General features: G+C 35.8%; 1 protein-coding gene across 42 annotated transcripts in view; it reads left to right on the top strand.

Annotated features, from left to right (window-relative positions):
• Window positions 1-25,725, top strand: part of Nrxn1 (neurexin I) — a 1,059,516-nt gene that overhangs the window by 905,918 nt on the left and 127,873 nt on the right. For 27 of the 42 annotated variants that reach the window (NM_177284.2, NM_020252.3, NM_001346958.1 and 24 more), the window contains 2 exons: window positions 23,361-23,450; window positions 24,809-25,128. In NM_177284.2, coding sequence (NP_796258.2) covers window positions 23,361-23,450; window positions 24,809-25,128 — 410 coding nt within the window. The remainder of the gene's footprint in view (window positions 1-23,360; window positions 23,451-24,808; window positions 25,129-25,725) is intronic. The other 15 variants (NM_001346957.1, NM_001346961.1, NM_001346960.1 and 12 more) reach the window with 1 other exon arrangement.

Below are 25,725 nucleotides of genomic sequence, written 5' to 3'. Positions count from 1 at the left end.
TTCATAAATTCATTCTTTTTAATAGCTGAGTAGTACTCCATTGTGTAGATGTACCACATAGTTTTTGCTATCCTAGGTTTTTTGTTATTCCAGATGAATTTGCAAATTGCTCCTTCTAATTCGTTGAAGAATTGAGTTGGAATTTTGATGGGGATTGCATTGAATCTGTAGATTGCTTTTGGCAAGATAGCCATTTTTACAATGTTGATCCTGCCAATCCATGAGCATGGGAGATCTTTCCATCTTCTGAGATCTTCTTTAATTTCTTTCTTCAGAGACTTGAAGTTTTTATCATACAGATCTTTTACTTCCTTAGTTAGAGTCACGCCGAGATATTTTATATTATTTGTGACTATTGAGAAGGGTGTTGTTTCCCTAATTTCTTTCTCAGCCTGTTTATTCTTTGTGTAGAGAAAGGCCATTGACTTGTTTGAGTTAATTTTATATCCAGCTACTTCACCAAAGCTGTTTATCAGGTTTAGGAGTTCTCTGGTGGAATTTTTAGGGTCACTTATATATACTATCATATCATCTGCAAAAAGTGATATTTTGACTTCCTCTTTTCCAATTTGTATCCCCTTGATCTCCTTTTGTTGTCGAATTGCTCTGGCTAATACTTCAAGTACTATGTTGAAAAGGTAGGGAGAAAGTGGGCAACCTTGTCTAGTCCCTGATTTTAGTGGGATTGCTTCCAGCTTCTCTCCATTTACTTTGATGTTGGCTACTGGTTTGCTGTAGATTGCTTTTATTATGTTTAGGTATGGGCCTTGAATTCCTGATCTTTCCAAAACTTTTATCATGAATGGGTGTTGGATCTTGTCAAATGCTTTTTCTGCATCTAACGAGATGATCATGTGGTTTTTGTCTTTGAGTTTGTTTATATAATGGATTACATTGATGGATTTTCGTATATTAAACCATCCTCTGGTGGAATCACCATGCCTGACCTAAAGCTTTACTACAGGGCAATTGTGATAAAAACTGCATGGTACTGGTATAGAGACAGACAAGTAGACCAATGGAATAGAATTGAAGACCCAGAAATGAACCCACACACCTATGGTCACTTGATCTTCGACAAGGGAGCTAAAACCATCCAGTGGAAGAAAGACAGCATTTTCAACAATTGGTGCTGATATTTTCATTTCTTCCCTTCCAATTTGTATCCCTTTGACAGCCTTTTGTTGTCTAATTGCTCTGGCTAGGACTTTGAGTACTATATATTGAATAGGTAGGGAAAAAGTAGGCAACTATGTCTAGTCCCTGATTTTTATTGGGATTGCTTCCAGCTTCTCTCCATTTAGTTTGATGTTGTCTACTGTTTTGCTGTATATTGCTTTTACTCTATTTAGGTATGGGCCTTGAATGCTTCATCTTTCCAAGACTTTTACCATGAAGGTGTGTTGGATTTTGTTAAATGCTTTCTTATCATCTAATGGTATCATCATGTGTTTTGTTTTGTTTTTTACTTTGAGTTGGTCTATGTAGTGATTACATTGATAAATAGATAAATTTGTTCCAAGATGGAAATACAGTAATTAATTTGTCCTAAGACAGTGTGTTCCAAACCCTTAGTGGATGCCTCAAACTATTGAGAATCCCCCAGGCAGTTATAAGATAATGTGGTTTTCCTACCTACATATACCTATGGCAAAGTGTGCTTTAAACTAAGCACAATAAGAAATTAATCCATAATAACTAATGATGGATGGAAATATTATAACAAAACACCCCAATCAAATTACTGGCATCATTGTTTCTCATCATTGGTAAGAACAGGGCCACTTGAACACTAGCTCTGCAACCACAAAATGTTGAGTCTTGAAACATCTCCATTTCATCCAAATTTTTCCAGTTTTGTTGAGTACGGGCTTTGGAATAGGTTTTGATGGTTTTTTGAATTTCCTTGGTTTCTATTGTAATGTCTAACTTTTCATTTCTGATCTTGTCAATTTGGTTACTGCCTCTGTACTCTCTGCTTAGTTTGGCTAAGGGTTTATCTATCTTGATTTTCTCAACGAACCAGCTCCTGGTTTTGTTGATACTTTGTATAGTTCTTTTTGTTTCTACTTGGTTGATTTCATTCCTGAGTTTGATTATTTCCTGCTATCTACTGCTCTTGGGTGTGTTTGCTTTGTTTGTTTGTTTGTTCTAGAGTTTTCATGTGTGCTGTCAAGCTGCTAGTTTGTGCTCTCTCCAGTTTTTTTGTAGGCTCTTAGAGGTATGAGTTTTCCTTTTAGAACTGCTTTCATTTTGTTCCTTATATTTTGGTATATTCTCTAATCACTTTCATTAAATTCTAAAAAGTCTTTACTTTCTTCCTTGACGAAGATAACATTAACTACTTATGGTTATCATTGAGTAGAAGATTGTTCAGCTTCCATGTGTATGTAGGCTTTCTCTTGTTTTTGTTGTTATGGAAGATTAGCCTTTGTCCGTGGGATTATTTTAGTCTTCTTGTATCTTTTGACTCCTCTTTTGTGACCTATTATTTATGGTCAAATTTGGAGAAGGTACCATGAAGTGCTGAGAAGAAGATATATTCTTTTGTTTTAAGGTGAAATGTTCTATAGACATCTGTTAAATACATTTCCTTCATAACTTCTGTTAGCTTTGCTGTGTCTCTGTTTATTTTCTGTTTCCATCATCTGTCCATTGATGAGAGTGGGTTGTTGAAGTCTCCTACTATTATTGTGTGAGGTGCAATGTATGCTTTGAGCTTTAGTAAAGTTTCTTTTATGGATGTGGATGCCCTTGTATTTGGAGCACAGATATTCAGAATTGAGAGTTACTCCTGATAGAGTTTTCTTTTGGTATATATGAAGTTTCCTTGCTTATCTTTTCTTTCCTTTCCTTTCCTTTCCTTTCCTTTCCTTTCCTTTCCTTTCCTTTTCTTTTCTTTTTCTTTTTCTTATAACTTTTTGTTGAATTTAGATTTTATTCGAAATGAGAAGGGCTACTCCAGCTTTTTTCTAGGAACCATTTGCTTGGAAATTTTTTTCCTGCCTTTTACTCTGAGGTAGTGCCCGTTTTTGTTACATTTCCTGTACATTTCCTGTATACAGCAAAATGGTGGATCCTCTTTACCTATTCAGTCTGTTATTCTATGCCTTTTTATTGGGGAATTGAGTCGATTGTTTTAAGAGATATTAAGGAAAAGTGACTGTTGCTTCCTGTTACTTTTGTTGTTAGAAGTGAAATTATGTTTGTGTGGCTATATTCTTTTGGGTTTGCTCAAAGATTACTTTCTTGCTTTTTCTAGGGTGTAGTTTCCCTCCTTGTGTTGGAGTTTTCCATCTACTATCCTTTGTAGGGCTGGATTTGTAGAAAGATATTGTGTAAATTCTTTTGTCATGGAATATCTTGGTTTCTCCATATATGCTAATTGAGAGTTTTGCTGGGTATGTAACCAGGGCTGGCATTTGTGTCCTCTTGAGGTCTCTATGACATCTGTCCAGGATCTTCTTTCTTTTAGAGTCTCTGGTGAGAAGTCTGGTGTAATTCTGACAGGTCTGCCTTCATATGTTACTTAACCCTTTTTCCTTACTGCTTTTATAATTTTTTTATGCTCTTGGTATTTTGATTGTTATGCGATGGGACAATGGAGTTCTGTAGGCTTCTTGTAAGTTCATGGGCATCTCTTTCTTTAGGTTAGGGGAGTTTTCTTCTATAGTTTTGTTGAAGATATTTACTGGACCCTTTAAGTTGGGTATCATTTCTCTCTTCTATACCTGTTATCCATAGGTTTGGTCTTCTCATTGTGTCTAGGATTTCCTGGACATTTTGTCTTAGGAGCTTTTTGCTTTTTGCATTTTCCTTGACTGTTGTGTCAGTTTTTTCTAGGGTATCTTCTGCACCTAAGATTCTCTCTTCTATCTCTATTCGGTTAGTGATGCTTGCATCTATGACTCCTTATCTCTTTCCTAGGTTTTCTATCTGCAATATTGTCTCCATTTGTGATTTCTCTCTTGTGTCTATCTACATTTTAAAGTCCTGGATTGTTTTGTTCAATTCCTTCATGTTAAATAGGTATTTAAGTAATAGGAATACCTATTACTTAAGTATTCCTGTAATACTTAAGATTTTTTGAGTTTCCTCTTTAAGGGCTTCTACCTTTTTACCTGTGTTCTCCTGTATTTCTTTAAGAGAATGATTTATGTCCTTCTTAACATCCTCTATCATCATCATAAGATCTGATTTTAAATCTGAGTCTTGCTTTTCCAGTGTGATTGAAAACTTGCTGTAGCAGATGAATTGGGTCCTGATGATGCCAATTAGACTTGTTTTCTATTGCTTATGTTCTTTTGCTTGCCTCCCACCATCTGGTTATTTCTAATTCTACCTACCCTTGCAGTCCCTGATTGGAGCCTGCCCCTCCTGTGATCCTGGTTGTGTCAGAACTCCTCAAAGTCCAGCTATCTATGTGATTCTGGGATTCTGGGATCCTGTGATCCTAAGAACCTAGGTGTATCAGAGCTCCTGGGAGTCAAGCTCCTTCTGGGATAACAAAATCCTGGTATGATCAAGCTCCTGAGATCCTGTTGTGTCAAAGCTCCTGGAAGTCAAGCCTTTTCTGTGTGTTACAGGGTTGGGTGGGGAGCCAGAACCCTGGGTTTGCTCCAGGTACAGGTGTAAGCTGGAAGAAACCTGTGCCTCTGACTGGGTTTGTTTCCATAGCTCCTTTGTGGGTCCCAGTTATGATGGGTGTTGGGAAAGATGTTGTGGCCTCACCTGTGATCTTGAGTGTGTCAGAACTCCAGTGCTCATAAGTGTGTCTGATCTCCTGGGAGTCGAGCTTCCTCTGTGATCCTGAGAGTCTCTGATCCTGTGATCCTGTAATCTTTGATCCTGGACTTTTCAGAGCACCAGGGAGTCACGGTCCCTCAGTCATCCTTGTTGTGTTAGAGCACTGGGGAGTAGAGCTTCCTCTGGCTGTTGTAGAACTGGGTGAGGAGCCAGTGCCCAAGGTCGGCTCAGGGCACCCTAGTTCTTTTTTACATGGAAATTTAAATACCAATTATTATTGTTTTTTTTTAAACAGTAGGAATTAAAACCAGAGACTGTGCTAGATAGTTTACCTACCTCTGAGATCCATAACCAATCTCTAACTAATGTTTCCTAATGATACTACTTACTTTTGAAGGCTAATCTGAGGACCTTTTAATTTATAACATACTTTATGACAAAAATATTGTTATTCTTTAGCTTGATGCAAAATATTAGATGCCATGTCCAACTTGTACCTCCTTTTCGATGTCTCTAAAGGCATGTGTATGTACAGCATTGCCTCTTTACTCTTGTTCTGTATTCCTAACTTTGTTATCAATAGTCAACTTTGGCCTGAAAATATTAGATGGAAAGCTCTAAAAACAAACAATTTACAAGTTTTACATGCTTCAGGTGTGAATAACATGGTAAAATGTCCCCATCTTGCCATGTCCAGCATCAGACTTGACTCATCTCTTTAGCAAATTGATACTGGATAACTACCCATCCATTAGTCACTGAAGAACCATAAAGATTTATTTTTTAATTTTTTATTGATATTTTCTTCATTTATATTTAAAATGCTATCCCAAAAGCCCCCTATACCCTTGCCCCCGCCCTGCCTCCCAACTCCCCACTCCCTTTTCCTGGCCATTGTGTTCCCCTGTACTGGGGCATATAAAGTTTGCAAGACCAAGGTGCCTCTCTTCCCAATGATGGCCAACTAGGCTATTTTCTGCTACATATGAAGCTAGAGACACGAGCTCTGAGGGTACTGGTTAGTTCATATTGTTGTTCCACCTAGAGGGTTGCAGACCCCTTCAGTTCCTTGGGTACTTTCTCTAGGTCCTCCATTGGAGGCCCAGTGTTCCACCCTATAGATGACTGTGAGCATCCACTTCTGTATTTGCCAAGCACTGGCCTAGCCTCACACAAGACAGCTATATCAGGGTCCTTTCAGCAAAATCTTGCTGGCATATGCAATAGTGTTTCGTGGTTGATTATGGGATGGATCCCTGGGTGGGGCAGTCTCTGGATGGTCCATCTTTTTGTATCAACTCCAAACTTTTTCTCTGTAACTCCTTCCCTGGGTATTCTGTTCCCTGTTCTAAGAATGAATGAAGTATCCACTCATTGGTCTCCCTTCTTCTTGATTTTCTTGTGTTTTGCAAGTTGTATCTTCTATATTCTAAGTTTCTGGGCTAATATCCACTTATCAGTGAGTGCATATCAATGGATTTATTTTGTGATTGGTTTACCTCACTCAGGATGTTATCGTCCAGATTCATTCATTTGCCTAAGAATTTCATAAATTCATTGTTTTTAATAACTGAGTAGTACTCCATTGTATAAATGTACCACATTTTCTGTATCCATTCCTATGTTGAGGGACATCTGGGTTCTTTCCAGCTTCTGCCTATTAGGAATAAGGCTGCTATGAACATAGTGGAGCATGTGTCCTTATTACCAGTTGGAACATTTTCTGGGTATATGCCCAGGAGAGGTATTGCTGGATCTTCTGGTAGTACTATGTCCAATTTTCTGAGGGACCACCAGACTGATTTCCAGAGTGGTTGTAGACTCAACATTTTGTGGTTGCAAAGCTATTGTTCAAGTGGCCCTGTTCTTACCAAGGATAACAAACAGTGATGCCAGTAATTTGATTGGGATATTTTGTTATAATATTTCAACCCATTATTAGTTATTATGGATTAATTTCTTATTGTGCTTAGTTTAAAGCACACTTTGCCATAGGTGCATGTAGGTAGGAAAACCACATTATCTTATAACTGCCTGGGGGATTCTCAATAGTTTCAGGCATCCACTAAGGGTTTAGAACACAGTGTCTTAGGACAAATTAACTACTGTATTTCCATTTTGGAATAAATTTCCCTTTTCTCATCTGTCAGAGTCAGGGACAAATGCACAGATAAATGCTTTCTGGCACTTCAGATTATTACTTCTGACCCCAACAAATATTTAATTGCTGTAGCTCTTTCATCTCACAATCTATTCTGAGACACAGTTCTACAGAAGCCTTCACCAGGAAAAACAAGTTAAATGGGTGACACAGAAAATATGTTTCAAAAAATATTTAAATAAAGAGTTGACATATAATAATTTAGATTACCTTCATGGAAGAGCAAAATATAAAATGAGTGTTGGAGAGTCCTTTGGATTTTAATGAATGTCAGCATTATAGATACCATACAGGCAGGTGAGCAGATTATTGTATAGAATTTCACCACCAGGATACTATATATACGGAATGTCAGAGGCTGAAATTTCATTTGGATTTGGATTGTCTGAAAAGTTCCTGTGGTTCCTCGGGCCTTAATCTCTAAAAGAGAAAATTATACCTTTCACCAAATGCTTTAGACTTTCCAGTCCTTTTCCTTTACCTATAGCCAGCCAGGAATTTCTGTTTACTACCTCTTACAATAACATATAATAATTGAAGACCATAAAACATGATCACTTAAACAGGGACAGTGCCAAGAAAGTTAAGAAGCATTGCAAATGGTGACTTCTGCTTAGCAAGCATAGACGGGACCATCAACCTGAAACATCTGCTTCTGTAAACTCCAGGTCTGACAGAACTGTGATTATTACCTGGAGAAATTAGAAGTAGTTTGTTAGTTATTTTATATGGGTGGAGTTGAAGTAGATGAGCAGAGTGTGTTAATTTGAATAAAAACTTTATTCTCAATTTATAAAAATAATTTTAACCAGATTGGAAATGCTTACTTTTGTATAAATCAAATCTTTACATATATCAATGTGCTTTTAGTTACTCATAAATCACATTTGATTTCTTCCTCAGATAGATGAACTTCATGTATGTTAATTCTTATATCTTCAAAAACTTAAACAATGTAGATTTAACTTTCTGCTTAAAGGTGTTTTCTCCAATATTCATTGTTTTGTGAAATAAAAAGCATTGTGACAAGATAAGGAACTAGATATGGGATGGAAACTAGGACCATGGATACCACTCTTCAGTGTACCAAAAGACTCATGACAAAAGGCTATTCATTATGAATAAATACATTATGTGTTAAGATCCATATGATACATTCAGGTCCTAATGCAATCCCAAGCCTCAGACCCCGCTTGAAGTCTTCAGTAAGAAGGTAGTAAGACCTGTGGCCTCATTCTTGTGTTGTTACATTAGACCTAATAAGGAGCAGGGGAAGAAAGGGAATATTCTCTTATTCTGTTGTAGTTTGAACTATACTTGGGAGGAAGGAAACAAAACTTAGGGAAGTAATTGTATAGTTGGAACTCCCTATCCCCAAGAATAAATATGAAGACTGAAAGAGATGTGAAAAAGACTGGATAATGCTTAAAGAGGACCTGAAGTGTCTAGAGGGGTCCTAATTAAAAAATGGAAAAAAATGTAAAATGGATAATAATTAGCTTATGCATCCATTTCATGATTGTGAATGTAGAATAACACTAACATGATTTTGTCATCCTTACTGATGAGCACACTTGAATTTTATTTCTAAAAACATGTATCTTTCATATTCCAGAAAACTTTGTTTTGGTTTTGTTGTTTTGTTTTACTAGATCTAGTTCCTCAAATCATTTTGTTATTCTCCTGGCACCCCAGTGTTCTTGTTATCACAACAAAGTAAGCAGCCACTGACTTCTTTTTTTTTTTTTTTTTTTTTTTTTTTAGTGACCTTTATTTTCACCATTTTCTCTCTGTGTTGCTATTGTGCTAGTAATTTAAGAGATCTTTTTTTCTTGTAAACTTTTATAGTTGCAATAACAAACCTGCATGCTGACTCATTGCTTGTATTGCATTTGTTATTTCAATCACCTGCGTTATCTTGACTATTGTATTATTGAACATACTTAAAAATCACTAAACTGCTAAGTGGAAGAACAAAATGGAAACTGTTGTGATATTGCATACCCCCAATCCCACATGTATACCTATTCTGAAAGCTAAATCTGGAGGATCACTAGTTTAAATCCAACCTGGGCAACATATCAACACTTCCTCAGAAGACCAAACCAAACCAAACCAAACCAAACCAAACAAAACAAGCAAAATGTGTGGTGAGTGCCCTGCTCATTGAATGAAAAATTCCTTCTTCAAACCTGAGACAACATAGAACTATGCTGTAGTTTTGTACACTAGTAAAATTAAATAGTCATGGTCAGATATCATTACAGCAAACCAGGAACATTCTGCATCCACCTTTTTGCATAACATAGATAAGGACCTAGGTTCAACCGCTTATACAACAGGAAAACATAATGGGAGCAAGAATGTAGAATATTTCAATGTTTAGTCACGCCAAAGTAGGAAGGCCTATTGTATGTGTTCATAAATTGTGGTGGTGTTCTTTTCGTAGCTCATTTGGCAAATAGAAACACTATGACTGTGAACAGAGTTACCAAATAACTTCCTTCAGTTTCTATCAGATTAGGCTCCCTTCAGACCTCTCTAATTCTATAGACCTAAGAGAGAAGTCCACCCAGGATGTCACATCAAGCATCGTACGTTTGATGGGAGTGGACCAGGTTTTGTCTAAGGTATTCCTTTTTCAGAGACCATAATCGGATGTGATCTATAAAAATAATAACCACTGTCAGATATTTATGACCACGTGAGTGAAACTGTTAAGAAACTGCTCCTTCATGCTTTATAGACTTGTGTCTTATTCTAAAATGTAAGGTGATGTGATAAACCTTGGCCAGACTTAGTGGCATGCCCATGAGTATATTACTGCAATTATTTCTTTAGTAGTATCAAACATATTTAGATGCCTTTCCCAATATACTTTAAATATTTTTAAAAATACTACTTAAAAGAAAATTATTATTCTTAAGGAGAACTTTTTATTTTTGTGAGAAATATGTCATGTAGTGCTACTTGTTCTATACGCCCAACTAAGTTATTTTGATAGTATAAAATGTTTTAAAAGCCGACTTTTTTTGGCTCTAAATTATGCTGTGATCCCTGAGCTTAGTTATAAAATAAAAATTCCTTCTTCAAACCTGAGGCAACATAGAACTATGCTGTAGTTTTGAACACTAGTAAAATTAAATAGTCATGGTCAGATATCATTACAGCAAACCAGGAACAATCTGCATCACCTTTTTCCAGGCTAGGTTCCACCCTGCTCCTGGGTGATCACATTTCCTTGTAGCAAATGAACAGAGAATGGAAAACAAGAATAACTGGTATAATTTGCTTCTTCATCTTTGTTTGTTTCATCATTACCACATACTTCTAAAGAAGAATATGATCCGTTTCTCTTCTAAATAAGTGATAAGTATTACAAATTTTGTTGATTTTATTATTTCTGCAAAAATATTGAGTTGCATATCTCTACAAATAATTAGTAGAAAGTCATTGTCAATTTTTATCAATATCTAAGTCTCACTGTTGAATTACTTCTGTTTTTTACTGAACCGAGGAGAAAAGCAATAACTACTGCAGTTGCTATAGTGATCTAGCTCCCCAACCAGAAGGATTCATAGTAGGATTTAAAATGAATACAAGACAATATGAGCAAGCCTGGATCACAAAGAGACTTGGAGCATTAGATGGATTTGTTATAGTTTGCAGAGCAAAGATTCATTATAGCAAAACATGTGAGAATAGAAGTTCATGGAAGAGACTAGTACTTAAGGAGGCGCTATCTTCTGATGCCTTTAAATATTAATTTAAAACATTATATTTATTTACAAAGGAATATATACCTGTGTGTTAGTATGTGTATGTGTGGCAACAATTAAAGAAGAGACCATAAATTTGAAAGGGAGTGTGTGTCCAGGCAACATGAAAGGATTTGGAGAGAGGAAATTATAGTATAGTCAAATAATTATCTGAAGATATTATAAGCGTTGTCATATACTTAAAACTATGCAGGCTTACAGAAGACACAAAAACTCAAACATTCTATTTTTATAGTACTTGTAGTTCTTTGGAGCAAGTACAATATTTCAAATATAAAATTTGGAGAGTAGGCTAGAGGGATTCAGAAAGCATGTCTTAAATTGAGATGGGAAGTGACATACTATTGCTAGGATGACTTGTGGCCTGGAAGATGCAGTTGGAAAGACACTGGCATTGAAAATGAAGGCTGGATTCTTCCTGAGGGTTAAGGCTCTAGGGGCATCAATGCAGATCTGAATACAAAGACAAGGCTTGTACACCCTTTCTCTCAATCATCTTTCCAAGTAAAAGACCAAAATGCAGTTTGAAATCTACTTACATAGATAGGTAGGAGTGATTAAATTTGTATAAAGTTTATACATTATGAGAGACCATCGGAAGTTCAAATCTTTTAGTCACTAACTGGTCGGTCAGCTGGGGCATCCATTCATTTACCATACATTCTTTACCCCTGATCAGGGTCATAGTGGTTGTCATCTGTTAGGGTCTTGTGTGCCTTGTGTTCAGCTATCAGTTGGCATCATAATTCAGAGATAAGTACCAAAGGCAATCTCAACAGGGGTGAAATAGGTCTAACCTTGACGAGAAGATAATCTTTTCAAATCAGCCATGAAATGTCCTTGTTTATTTATCTGCATAAGGATTTTGTAACTCTTCCCAAACAAACTGTAATTATTTACTATAATATTTGGCGTTTAGGTGAAATGTGAGACTAGAAATTGGCATTAAAATACAGGCTAGGCTTTGGGGTCTTAGAATTTGTTTCTGGAATTTTGGAAATGGGCACAATACATATTTTCTGATATCACAGAACTTATGAAATTGAAAAAAATATAAGCATGTTTCTATAAGAGAATCTCAGCTTATTTAGTCATCAGCATATGTAAGAATTTGTTTTGCACATGGCTGTGCTGATTGTTCTGCACTGAGATGTACATAAATCAGGAAGCATTCAGTAAAACAAACATTTAAATGGAACTACATTTTATCTATGTTAGTGCAACTACAGGCATCTGCAAAGGAAACCAAGAGCTAGTCCTAGAAATGCCATGAAGTGATGCAAAATCATTCCTTTTGAAAAAGCTCTTCTTTGTACACAAGGAAGCTACATATGCCCATACCTACAGATTTCATCCAGAAATCCCTTTGATGGTTATTTTATAAGTAATGCAAATCCCTACAGCTTATAGACATTCTTTTGTAATAATGTCAATGACTACAGCTTTGGTGGCAACTTTCATAGTTTGCCATAAGCCAGAAGTGAACACAATGTGTTTTTTATCTGAAGTTAATAGTTTAAATGAGTATGACATTGACATTAACACAGTCCTTTGCTTTTTCATGTAAACATGCAAGACTATAGCATTTTCACAGATTTGCAATGTCTTTTGAAATGAAGATCTCAAACAGTAATCATTTTAAAACAGTTTTAACATTTAACAACAAAGTGCTATTATGTCTTAATATCCAAAATTGGCAAGTAAACTTACAATATGATCTTGAAATAAATTAGAATAATTTCTGAGTTATTTTCTAAATATACCATTAAAAGGTACCATAGACTGTGGCTTTAACTGCAGTGTTCACTCTTTACCTATCTTATAGGCAGAGTCCTCAAGGTTAAGCTATTGTCAAGGCTGCTTTATTCTGAAGTTTGTTTCTTCAGTTCAAAGCTGATCTTTCTTCTGTGCATGAATACCTAATGTGTCTCTGTGTGTTCAAATATTCTCTTTTAAGAATAGTCACTAGGGGCTGGGTGTGATGGTGCACGCCTTTAATCCCAAAACTCAGGAGGCAGAGGCAGGTGGATTTCTGAGTTTAAGGCCAGCCTGGTCTACAAAGTTAGTTCCAGAACAGCCAGGGCTACAGAGAGAAACCCTGACTCAAAAAAAAAATAGTCATTAGAATCTAATGAGGCCCCTCAACAGAAAGATGTAGATTAATAGCTACTTACTTATTTGTTTGACTTAACAGAGTATTTTTAATATTATATTTTTATTTTACATGTATGAGTATTTTGCCTGCATGTGTATATGTGCAACTTATGTATTCGTTGCCATAAGAAGTCGAAACAGGGCATCAGACATTTTGGAACTAGAATACAGACAGTTGTGGTCCAATAAGTGGATGATGCAGACCGAACTTGGGTTGTCTTTAAGGGACAACTGAACTTGGCTGCCGATATCCAAACATCATCATGTTCTGATGTGCTCGGAGCTAAAGGCCTCACCAAAGGAATTCCTGATAACAGCCTTTATTCCGCATATAGAAGCAAAGTTCACTAAAAGTTTACAGCATCTTAAAACTTCATTCCTATGTGTGAACTTAATACAGATTGACAACTGATGTGTTGACTTATAAAAGAGGAAAAAGCATGCATACACATGTGAAAGACACAGAGTGTGTGTGTGTATTGTGTGTGTTTGTAAGTGTGTATATGTGTGTATGTGTATGAGTGTTGTGTGCATATGGATGCACACACATATGTGTGTGTGTGAGTTTGTGAATGTGTTTGTGTGCATATGTGTTTGTATGCATTTCTGCATGTTTATGAGGGCCTGAGTGAGTTTGTGTGTATGGTATGTGTATATGGTATGTATGTATGCATGTGTGAGTGTGTTTTGTATGTGGGAAGAGTGTATGAATGTTCATATGTGAGTGTGTGTGCATGTATGTATGTGTGTGAGTGTATGTCAGAGTGTGTGTGTGTGTGTGTTGTGTTTACCAGCTTCAGCTGCCTTCACTCACAGGCACATACCTGTTAGAACATAATTGCAAATTTGCTCTTTTTCCCACTTACTTTTGCTGCCGAGCTCCTCTAGAAATCACAACTAGCTACAATTTAAGGAATGTCGCTTAAGGGAAATTCAGACAACTACTTTCTTCTGTGCTTATTGCATTGGGAGCTATTTGTATCTTTAAATCACCTGGTATGGAAAACAAACCACCTTCATGTTTTAAAGTGTACCCTTGCCAGACCTGTGAGAATGGCTTCTGCCAGAAATAACTCCCCAAAAGCAATTTCCACCATCACAGGTGCTTGAGAAATCCAAGAAATGTGCAATTTTGATAAATTGTGGACAAGTGTCCACAAGCAGTAGCCACTGAGTTTGCATCCTGATCCTTTGTGAGCTCTGCTACTCTTGCCAGTGCTTTCTGTGCTAAGACATCTAAGCAGAAGAGAAACCCTGTCTCAAAAAAAAAAAAAAACAAAAAAGAAGAAGAAGAGGAAGAGGAAGAGGAAGAGGAGGAGGAGGAAGAAGAAGAAGAAGAAGAAGAAGAAGAAGAAGAAGAAGAAGAAGAAGAAGAAGAAGAAGGAAGAAGAAGAAGAAGAAGAAGAAGAAGAAGAAGAAGAAGAAGAAAAGAAGAAGAAGAAGAAGAAGAAGAAGAAGAAGAAGAAGAAGAAGAAGAAGAAGAAGAAGAAGAAAAGAAGAAGAAGAAGAAGAAGAAGAAGAAGAAGAGAAGAAGAAGAAGAAGAAGAAGAAGAAGAAGAAGAAGAAGAAGGAAGAAGAAGAAGAAGAAGAAGAAGAAGAAGAAGAAGAAGAAGAAGAAAAGAAGAAGAAGAAGAAGAAGAAGAAGAAGAAGAAGAAGAAGAAGAAGAAGAAGAAGAAGAAGAAGAAGAAGAAAAGAAGAAGAAGAAGAGGCGGCTCTTCTTCCTCTAATAGCGCAGTGCCCATCCCCCATCCTCTTAAGCACTGCTTGTAAAACCGAGATATTCTACATTCTAATCCATTCTTCCTGTCTCCTCTTGGAATGACTGTCAGACCCTTGGCAGTTTTAGTGGGTGTCTTGTAGTCACTGGTGTGTTTTTGTGTGTGTGTGTGTGTGTGTGTGTGTGTGTGTGTGTAGCAAGAACAAAAGACAAGCTTGAAACATCAAGCATATTAGGAAAATGTAATGGCTTAGTTATAAAGGTCCACACACATGACAGCTGGAACACTTCATAAAAATGTCAACATACCATAAGATAGCTTTGAAGAGAGGAAAAGGAGAAAATGTCAAATAAGAAATGATTTTGGAATTTTATTTTAATGATGCTAAGATTATTCCCCCCACCGAAAGCTAAGATTCATGTTTTACTTAGGTGGCCGAAGGCTTTACTGCCTAAATAGAGCCTTGGAGGCCACTTGTGAGAAAATCCTGTTCACTGCTCTTGTTTGAAACACAATAGACTGCCTTGCTTCAAGACACATGGTGTCTACTTTCTTTACAATTTCACTGTCTTTCTCTGCCACAGCATTATGGGCTGCTGGCTAAGACTTAAATACACTATTTGAAGATTTGTCTGAAGCATCAGCCGACAGACTAGAATGGCCTTTTCACAGCTCACTGAAGCTCCAACTTATCGATGAAGCAGCTTTTGGCAACATGCTGCAAGGCTGAATGTACCATGCCCCTCACTATCCTGGTTTCTCTTGGGACACATGTGTTCCAGTCTTGTTCCTTTTATGTGACCTCCACCAATTACTGACCTATTTTCCATTGTCCGCATAGGCTGACTTCAGGGTTTAGCTGTTCATAAACTTCATCAATGAAGGTATCATTGCTTGAAGGGAATGCACTGATTCTGATGGAGCACTGAGGGATTATAGACATGAGTAGTAGTAAATTCAACACCCATGTCTTTATCATATGAAAGATATATCAACTTGCTTTTACTCTTAATAAAGCCTAACTCAAATCCACTTCTTGGATCTAGTAGTGAAAAAAAAAAACCACTTTTAATAAACTATACATTCCTTGGCATGGCACATAAAACAAATCATTCCAGGTAATGACACCATCACACATATCAACTGCATGCTAGGTGCTCCATGAAGATACTCACATATTTACATCTATACCCTTACTAATATCTACTTTACCTACGAGAAAACTGTAGCTCAAAGACATAGAGAGACAGGGTTCAAAGCCCAGATCTCATCTATCAGTGCCTTTTTCTGCATCGATTCTGACCAGGGCTGATACTTAACTTTGAAGAAGTATCTTCTGGAAATGTAAAGGCAATTTTTTTGTTTGGTAAAAATATATTCTTAAATATATTAATCCAATCTGCTTGGTCCATATAATGTTACTCATATGTACATGGTTCAGGACTCTCTATTTGGTATTGGATAACTAATCTGGAAAGACTATTCCTTTGTTTCCAATGTTCTTCAGGTGTGTGTAGTTTTTCACTAAGATTGAGATTTCAGGAGATTGTCTCCTTTGTGGTCATCCTTGTTCAGATCTTGTTTAAGCAGCTGTGTTGTAAAGACTTCTCGCGAGAGCTTCTCTGAAATTTCTAGGAAACACACTCTCACACCAAACTTCCAGTTCCTCAACCTCTGCAATGGCTACTTTTATATTGCTGTGATAAAATACCATGACCAGGGCAACTTATAAAAGAGAGCATTTGATGTGGAGGTCACAGTTTCAGACAGTGAATCTATTATCATCATGGTGAAAACATGGCAGCAGTCAGGCAATCCTGACACTGGAGAAGTAGCTGAGAGCTGACACCCTGATCCACAAGCATAAAACAGACAAACAGGCAGAGAGATGAAAATGGCTGGGGTCTTGACACTTCAAAGCCCAACTTCAGTGACATACTTTCTGCAACAAGGCCACACTGCCTAATCCTTCTCAAACAATTCCACCAACTAGGGACAAAGTATTCAAATGTGTGACCTGATGGCGGTTATATATTTCATACCACCACAGATTCTTACATCTTTTCTCCCCTCTCTACTCCAATGATTTCTGTGCAGGAATTGGATGATAAATATGTCAGGTAGAACTGGAAAACACAAGATTTCATGTTCTCCACATTCGGCTCCTTTATGGTTTTCTATAATGGCCTTTTTCTGTTGCAAAGAGAGGTGCTTTTGATGGGGCATACAAATTACAGGTATCTGTGGGGATAAGGATGAATAATTAGAATGTAGTCAGGGATTATACCAGCTTTATAACTTGGTGGTGGTTATAGCTTTCTCCTCAAAGACTCATGACTAATTTCCCCTGGGTATTTAGCTGGGTTTCTAGGTGTGACTTCCCTTTTGATGGGTGAGCCTTACGTTCAATTAGAGTGTTGTTAGTTATAGTCAAGTTATGAATTCCACTATTGTTCTAACAGGGTTATTGTGTCATGAATGTTGTGAGTTGGTGAGAAATATTTTTTGAATACAGTGCTCATTTATAAAATTTAAAAATACTTTATTTGGGATATTTTTTACCTTTTATAAAACTGAAGGGAGTGGCAGCAATATAATTGTCTCCTCCTTATTAATTCAAGATATTTTACATTAAATTATTTATGCATATCTGGCAAGCATCATCTTTCCAACTGAAAGGCAATCTACATTCCAATTACAAGGAAAAAGGAGATTCAAGTCCACAGAAAATGATATTAGAACTTTCCACTGATAAGGTTCATTTTTCCCCACTGGGGAACTGAGAAATTTCAGTGTCACACTCAAGTATATCACAACATATGCAAAGGCATCCACTGCTTTCTTCCTCAAAAAAAAAAAAAAAAAAAAAAAAAAGGAAAGGGAAGGGAAGGGAAGGAAAAAAGAAAAAGGAAAAAGGAAAAAGGGGAAAAGGAAATGGAAAAGAAAGGGAAGAAAAGAAACTGAATGTTCCAAAAAGCTGGAGAAAATTGTTGTGGGAGAGGTGGAAGTTCCATCCATGCTGTACTCTCTGCTTCTTTAGAAATCAGAACTGGGAGAAGAAGTCTTAGAGAATATATTTCTATTAAGTTCTTATTGTAGTGGATAAGTTTAGATGTTATGGCATCGTGGTAATAGAAAGTGTTCAAGAATCTCATATCTACAAAATAATAAAATGCCATTCATGAGTTGATACGGGCTGCCTTATATTTCCTTTACTTCAATCAATAATATGTCTAATGATGTCCTTTCTATTGCTGTAGCTGTTAAATAATTTTTATATCATAAATGCTACACAGCTAGCACAGGGTTCCTCTTTAACATGCACTACAACATTGTACAGCCTTAAATGTATCAGGGTTGGCTTTGTATTTGGTTATCTGCTTTTCCCTGCTGCTTTCATTTACTGCTGGTAGTTTTTGATATGATATCCTGTCTGTTTGTATTGGGAAACAAATATCATATGAAAGATAAGGGAAGATATTATTCCATATAGGCAGTGAGAAAATGCACAAGGCTGGTTTTATTTGTAATTAATCTGATGGGACAATATCTGAAAAAAATGCTTTGTTCATAGCTAGTAGGAACAAGTTATTCTACAGATTTGTGTATAAAGTAAAACTAGACATCTCAGTGTTGATCTATAGAAAGGAGGGAAATGAAAGGGAGATTTCTAATGCCAGTTAGGTGTGCACTATTTATAATTTCTTCTCCAAAGCACCATTGAACCCTGTGGTCTTCTGTGCCCACATCATAGCCATCTCACAAAAAAATAACATTTAACAAGGTTGCAGAAGTGCCTTGATATGCTATTTCACAGATGAAGCTGGAGTGACTTTTGAAGCACTAGATATGAACAGAGCACTGCCTGCTTGCTAATGTCTGCTCTGTGCTCTAAGTAAGCAGACCTCAGGATGTAACAGTGCATTAAGACACTGTATCTACTTTACAGAAGATGCTTGTGTGTTTTTGTAAGGAAGCAGTGTGAGCAAAGATAAAATATTTATAAATATGATATTTATAAACCATTTACATTTTAGACAATATTCTAGCAAATATTTTTTTTTCTATATATATTACCTTTAAAATCTTGCAATTTGTATCACGTTTTACTTAGTGTTTACAATTGTGTATCCTACTTATTTATGTCTAATGACATAAATATTTAATCAGTAATATAATTAATTACTTTAGATATCACATATTATTGAAAGTGTATTTATTTAAGAATTTTTGTTAAGTTGAAGTTGTAGTAAAAGTAAAGGAAGTTATCAGCTCTAAACCTTCATTATTACACATGTCTACCTGATTAATCACTGAAACACAAGATGTGATAGTATGAAAACACTTTGTATGCAATATATCTTCTCAGTACATCTTCTCTTTTGTATTCCACCACTCTCCCTGAATATCTGAAGTTTGAATAGTTCATAGTTATATGCTCATGGCACACCATGTCTTGTCTGGAAAGTTGAATTATACCAGTTGATTTTGTCCATTACATTCCTAACGTCTATGTGTTCCTACAGTGAGACACCTGTGAGGCATTCATGATTTAGAACATCCAGAGTTAGAGCAGTTCTCAGGAATTAACTTTGTAGAATCAGATGGCTAAGCTCACACGTATTCAGCAATCCAAAACAACAAGCAAACAAACAAACAAACAAACAAACAAACGAAATACTAAGGTTTATTTATAGAACCTAAATAAGAAAGATTGGTCTTTTGGAGAAAGGAGGAATCTAGAAAGGATAGAACATACTTTGCTTTATCTAAGAAGGATGCTACACTTTGGCTTATTAGGCAACATAAGGAAAGAATTTAAGGAACAGATAGAGGAAAAAATAACAGGTAACAGAATAGAATGAAGAAGAAAGGAACAAATGTGAAGTCCAAGTACAGAGAGTTCTAATGTGTTTTAAAGTTCTGTCCCTCCTCTCATCAGCCAGTGTAGCACAAGGTCTTTTGAGTCACAGCTTAGATCCTCTCTCCTTCCTACTTGTCTATGGAGTAGGTTTCTATAAAAAATAAAACAAAGCAGTAAATTTACTAGATAATTATGACACTGCTTGTTTTCCATGTTAGGATTAAACACAAGGAATGCTGGGAACATTTGATGTCCCACGTGGTTATGCATGGCAGGGCTTCATTATCAAAGGAAGACATTTAAATTCTGTTCCTTTGGGATTCTCAGCTGTAAATATCTTGATTACTTTACAACGTATGCTTCTACACACTAATATGTGAAGTGGAAATGATTATAATAGCTTTTTTTGTGCATTCACGAGGATTTGTGGCAGATTGCAGATCTCATGTGCCCAAGAGGATAATCTCATTCCAGAGTTTATAGGCAGACCCTTTATAGACCAGACAATGGCATCCTTCATTATATGATAAATTGCTTTTGGAAGAATCTAAGCTGTCATGACTCAGACAGGTGAAAAACCTTGCCTTCATCCCATGATGCCACACATATCACATCATCTATTTGAATCTCAATTTTTTGAACTGTTGAATAAAAGTTCTCTTGGTTTATGATCATTGTCAGCATTGACTAAAAGAATCTGTATATGTCAGTAGAACAACTCAAAAACATAAAATCTATTCAATATATTACTTTCTGGTCTCTTAATGGTCATCTACACTCTTTAATTCATATATTTAAAGTGTTCCTACAGTGAGACACCTGTGAGGCATTACTTTTCAGAACAGATAACATTTCATTGTAGGTTTAGTGATTCATTGTATTCTGAAGTTGGATAAGAATAGAACATTTGTAGATTCATACAGGATGTGTTCTTTAGTCAATGAGGGCTTGCAAGTCCAGAAAATAACCCAAGTTCCTGAATACTGTCATCCTACAATCCATAATTTTCTGCCTAATGTTCGAGAGACTAACTGTGCTCTCTTTTTGTTTTCACTTAGTGAAAAGTCATCAGTGTTCTTTATAGACCAAATTATATTTATTGATAAACTTTGGAAGTAAGTAACTCTTGGAGAGTCTATATTTCATTTCCTTTACAAGATATAGTCATTAAAAGTAATTTTAGAAAAAGAAAGTCTCAGCAAATACGCAGATGCAGGTACAGAAACAAATATACATGCACACATATGTATATAAACATATACGTACTTTCTCCTTTCTCCTATGTGCATAGTTAATCAGATAATTAGATTGACATTGCAGATTCTCTCTGACCAAATTAATCATTACCTCTTCATGCAATTAAAACAAAAAACACACAAGTGGTATTACTTCTCGGTCAACATGCATTTTTACACAACACTAGAACACACGAGGCTAGATATTGGATAACACATAAAATATTTTATTTCAGAGCTTTATTGTCCTATTCTTATTTCAATGTTAATTAAATAAGAATGGACTGATAGGTTCTAGTCCATGTATAGAATGTATTAGCACTAACATCTACTTTATGAATCATGTGGGTATGTGTGTGAGAGTGTGTGTGTGTGTGTGTGTGTGTGTGTGTGTATCTGAGTGTTATACTGAAATGTAGGATCTGATATGTATTGATAGGCACTGTGCCACTGAGCTACTCCACCATCCGTGCTTTATGATACTTGAACAGCAAATACTACTGCATTAATGGGCAATAAATACTTTGAATAGATTTAGCTTATACCTGGGAATTCTGTAGACCGAAAAGACAGGAAGGAAGGAAGTGGAGCTGTAGGAGAATTGAAGGAAACCTCATACAGTTCAAAAGGAGGGCAAATGAGAGATGACCATGAGATGGAACAAAGATAAGCAAGGGGAAAAGTGATAGACCTGACAGCACACAGACACATTGCTAAACGGTGAAGATTTTTTCCTAAAGACAAAGGTTAAGTTTTGCTCATGTTGTGCTTAAGTAGTGAGTCAGTTGGATTGATTGCAGAGAGGGTTTTGGATACTGTTTGAGGACATATGGATTATTTAGAACAATGGGTAATCTCTACCATAAAGAACCATGGAATCATCGAGTTTGTAAGGCAACTGATGCACTGAAGACCGCAATGACTAGAGGGTAAGAAAGAAGTCCGCAGAGAAAAGAATATATGCTGTAAAAAGCGATTTTGTAGTTACCTTTTCAATTTAGGCATGTAAACTCACAATCATTATACAAATTCACAACAAAAATCACACTGCACTAGAACAGGAAACTGTAAGTTTTTGCATGTATCTAAATTATACATATAAGCAGGCACGTAAAAAGAATACAAACTGAACATTTAAAAAATAAATTTGGAAATTTGCTCTGTTATACAATTGTTTAAAAGACTATCAATATATCAAGATTACATCATGATTCCTACATCATGAAATATAACTTTATGACATTTACATAATTACATTATCCAGATTAATACAGCCCAGTGTTACCATTAAATGTATATTTAGTTCAACCTTGTTTACATCTTAAGTTGTATATTAATTTGTGAAATATTTTTAGTGACATAGACATTTGCATGATGCATTGATGTTCTAATGATACATCTTTCCTCCTTCTCCAAAAGCGTGTGAGCTACTTTAGGGTGGGTTTATTATGGTAAGTATAAGACATCACAACATTAGCATCAAACATGAAAACCACTTATAAATAATTATAAACCTGAGGGAAGGGTATATCTATTTTCTTCTCTAGCAAAATGCTTAAGGCTTTCGATATAGGTTACTACTATAATTACGATTTCTTTAACAATTAATCTTCACTCAAGTTATTGATGAAATATCTCAACTCCAAATTCTATTCTACAAAATTTTCATGAAATAATAATAATAAAAAAAACCTTGTCTTTCAATGCACAGTACTGAGCACTGACAGTAGCCTAGACTTTTAAGTACTTTCTAGATCAAGAAAACACTCATCTATTTGCATGCATGATTCAAGGTCAATATGAACAGAGTTTGTAGCAGATAATGTTCTCTTTCCAGAGAAGCAAGACTTTCATTTAGTTCAGATATGTGACTAAGAGCTATTGTTTACAGCTTCGCTTGTACGTTAAGTTCTTACACCTTTTAAAAGAGAATAACTTAATAGTAAGTAGGGATTTGAGTACAAAAAAGATATAAATAAAATTTTTTAAATGCTGCATGCTTGCTTCAGTGTGCTGAGCTTTAAATGAAACTGAAGGATGCTCATATAAACGTCACTTTTGTCAAAGCCTTTCCTAACTCAGATGTACTTTCTTATAATGTACAAGTGACTGACAAACCGACTTTGGTGGAATGCACAAGAACTGTTTGGACTTTGTGGTATTCTTAAATGAAACGAGTAAGCAAATATGTTGTCTTAATAGGAAATAAAGTATGCTAGGCCTATTTCAGATGCTTAATGTGTCAAAGATGGTGTTAAATTTGGTGTTCATAAATTACTAATCTGGAATAAGAGGTTGAATGTATTTTGAAAACTTAAACCTGTTGTAGCTGAACATGTTTAACTAGTTAATAAGAAACATCAAAAAGACAAAACCCTGAGGTCAAGGGTCATTTTTTTTTTTGTAAAGCTATTATATGCTGTTTAAATTGGTTGTTCGGGTCTGTCTATAACATAAGTATAATAACCTAGCTCAAATGCAGATTTCTAATTTTCAATTAACATAGGAATAATTTTGTTTGCTAAAATAAAATAAATGAATGAATGACAAGTCTGAAACATGAAATGCTCTAGGTAGAACTTTTTAAAATTCCAAATTTCAAAAAATCATGTGGCAATTGTATAGCTCAAGCTTTAAGTATTAACTTTTAACCTTTGACCTTACAGATTTTAACCAATGAAATGTCTCTTTAAACTTTAAAGGAAACAATGATAACGAGCGCCTGGCGATTGCTAGACAGCGAATTCCATATCGACTTGGTCGAGTAGTTGATGAATGGCTACTCGACAAAGGTAAAAACATTGATTAAAACTTCAAATAAAAAATAATTTGAACATAACCAAGTAGTACTTCATTGTAACACTAATAAACATAAAAAATAAATTTTCCGTAAAACTAAATTAAAAACAAGTTTAAAACAGTAAAATGTAGATAGTAATATTTGCATACCTTGTATAATAATTTCTATACATTGTTAGAAGTACCAACGGTTTAATAATCTTACCCAGTTAACTTAAGGTTAAAGGGACTGTTAAATATAATCCACTAACTCAATCTATGAAGGTACTCAGAGCAAGCATTAACCAAAAATGATAAATCATTTATAGATTATATCCATGGTCCAGCCTCTAAATTATTAACTAAAATATATGTAGTTTGGATATCTTTATCATGGTCCTGAAAAAAAATCTTTGTTTAAACTCTAGGAATCTTAAATAGTGGGCAATATGGATTGCCAATCAAAATGAAGTCCCTTTAACGTTTGCAAGCTTCTGAGAACATTTGGGAACAAACCCTAATTAAAACTGAACTTAAAGTTGTGTGCATGCCTTATGAGCAGAGGTAACTCTGTCCATGCTGGAGTCTCCATCTGATGATAATGGTACTGTTGCTAGGACTGTTTGATGGAAATGTGCCATGATTTCTCCATTGGTTTGTGTTTCATTCCTGAAGCGGCTTTTTACATTTGAGGCTATTTTTTTTTCATTTTATTTTATTCTGTTTTGATAGACTTGCTGAAAGCCAATCAGAAAAAATATTTTTGAAACTTTTTTTTGTCTCTGACAAGCTCAGTGTAAACCATTCGTTTTCTTTCAGTGTGATTGCTGAAAAATAGAATAATTGAAGCAACAATGGATTATTGCCTTCCAAAATATAAACATCTCTAAAGAATAGCATGTAGAGTTATATGGGCATTATGTGAATTATGAAATCTTTGCCATAAAATTTAAAATTAGACATTAGTTCCTATTTGTTAGTTTATTTCAGAGGTTATTTTAGGATAACAAATATTGAAATGTTAGAAATGTCATACTTTTTAAATTTAGCAATTTAAATTTAAGAGACCAATAATAAGTTCTTTAGGCAAAGGAAAAATAGGATCCACTAAAAACTGATTTGCAGTATATATGTTTGATTGGTCTTTTAGCAAAAGCACTACATTATAATATGTTGACAATTTATAAGTATTTGCCAGTAATTATGCATTTCATGGACACCTCATTTCTAAGCAATGAATTATGAGCCAAATGCCTCTCTTATAGTTTATTGCTCTCATTATCCACCCCATGAAAAATCTGTTTTATCATCCTTTGTAGTATGTAGAGTTCACAATCAACATTTTTGCATGTATGTAATATTATTTTTACAGGGCGTCAGCTCACAATCTTCAATAGCCAAGCAACCATAATAATTGGCGGGAAAGAGCAGGGCCAGCCCTTCCAGGGCCAGCTCTCTGGTCTTTACTACAATGGCTTGAAAGTTCTGAATATGGCAGCAGAGAACGATGCCAACATCGCCATAGTGGGGAATGTGAGGCTGGTCGGTGAAGTGCCTTCCTCTATGACAACTGAGTCGACAGCCACTGCCATGCAGTCTGAGATGTCCACCTCAATCATGGAGACCACCACAACCCTGGCTACCAGCACAGCTAGAAGAGGCAAGCCCCCCACAAAGGAACCCATCAGCCAGGTGAGCATTTGCATGGCATCCTTTCCTTCTGGACTTGTGATCATAAACGTGGCCTTTTCTACAGAAGTGGTTTCTCTAAGTAGAATTTTCGTTCTGGTCTCTGTGCTCATCTTTCTTGGAAATTAGATGCATCACATCTTGTATGAATATAAGATATGGGTATGCTGTTGATGAGAAGTCTGCAGACCAAAAAACAAAAGAAAAAGAAAGAAAGAAAGAAAGAAAGAAAGAAAGAGAGAGAGAGAGAGGGAGGGAGGGAGGGAGGGAGGGAGGGAGGGAGGGAGGGAGGGAGGGAGGGAGGGAGGGAAGAGGCTCTGTGTTGGTTAGAGGCAAACTTGATCACTTTGGCTTAGAACTACTGGTTAGCATAGATCTGCTAATTATGTAAAAACATTAATTTTTAAGGTTAGCAAACAAGGAAAATAATGTCATATTTGAAAGGTTTTGCGTATTTCAGCATAGCAATTCATCATAATAGGAGTTTAAGTGTGTGGATTTTGTGGTGAAGGGTGGGTCTATTTTCTATTATGAGAAAATGTTTATTAAATTGTCTGATGGTGACGATATAAAGTATACTACTTAAATTGTGTTGCATGG

Source organism: Mus musculus, chromosome 17, assembly GCF_000001635.26.
Source record: "Mus musculus strain C57BL/6J chromosome 17, GRCm38.p6 C57BL/6J".
In the NCBI taxonomy this organism is placed as follows: domain Eukaryota; kingdom Metazoa; phylum Chordata; class Mammalia; order Rodentia; family Muridae; genus Mus; species Mus musculus.
Note: the sequence above shows the minus strand (reverse complement) of the source record. Positions and strands in the feature narration are given on the sequence as shown.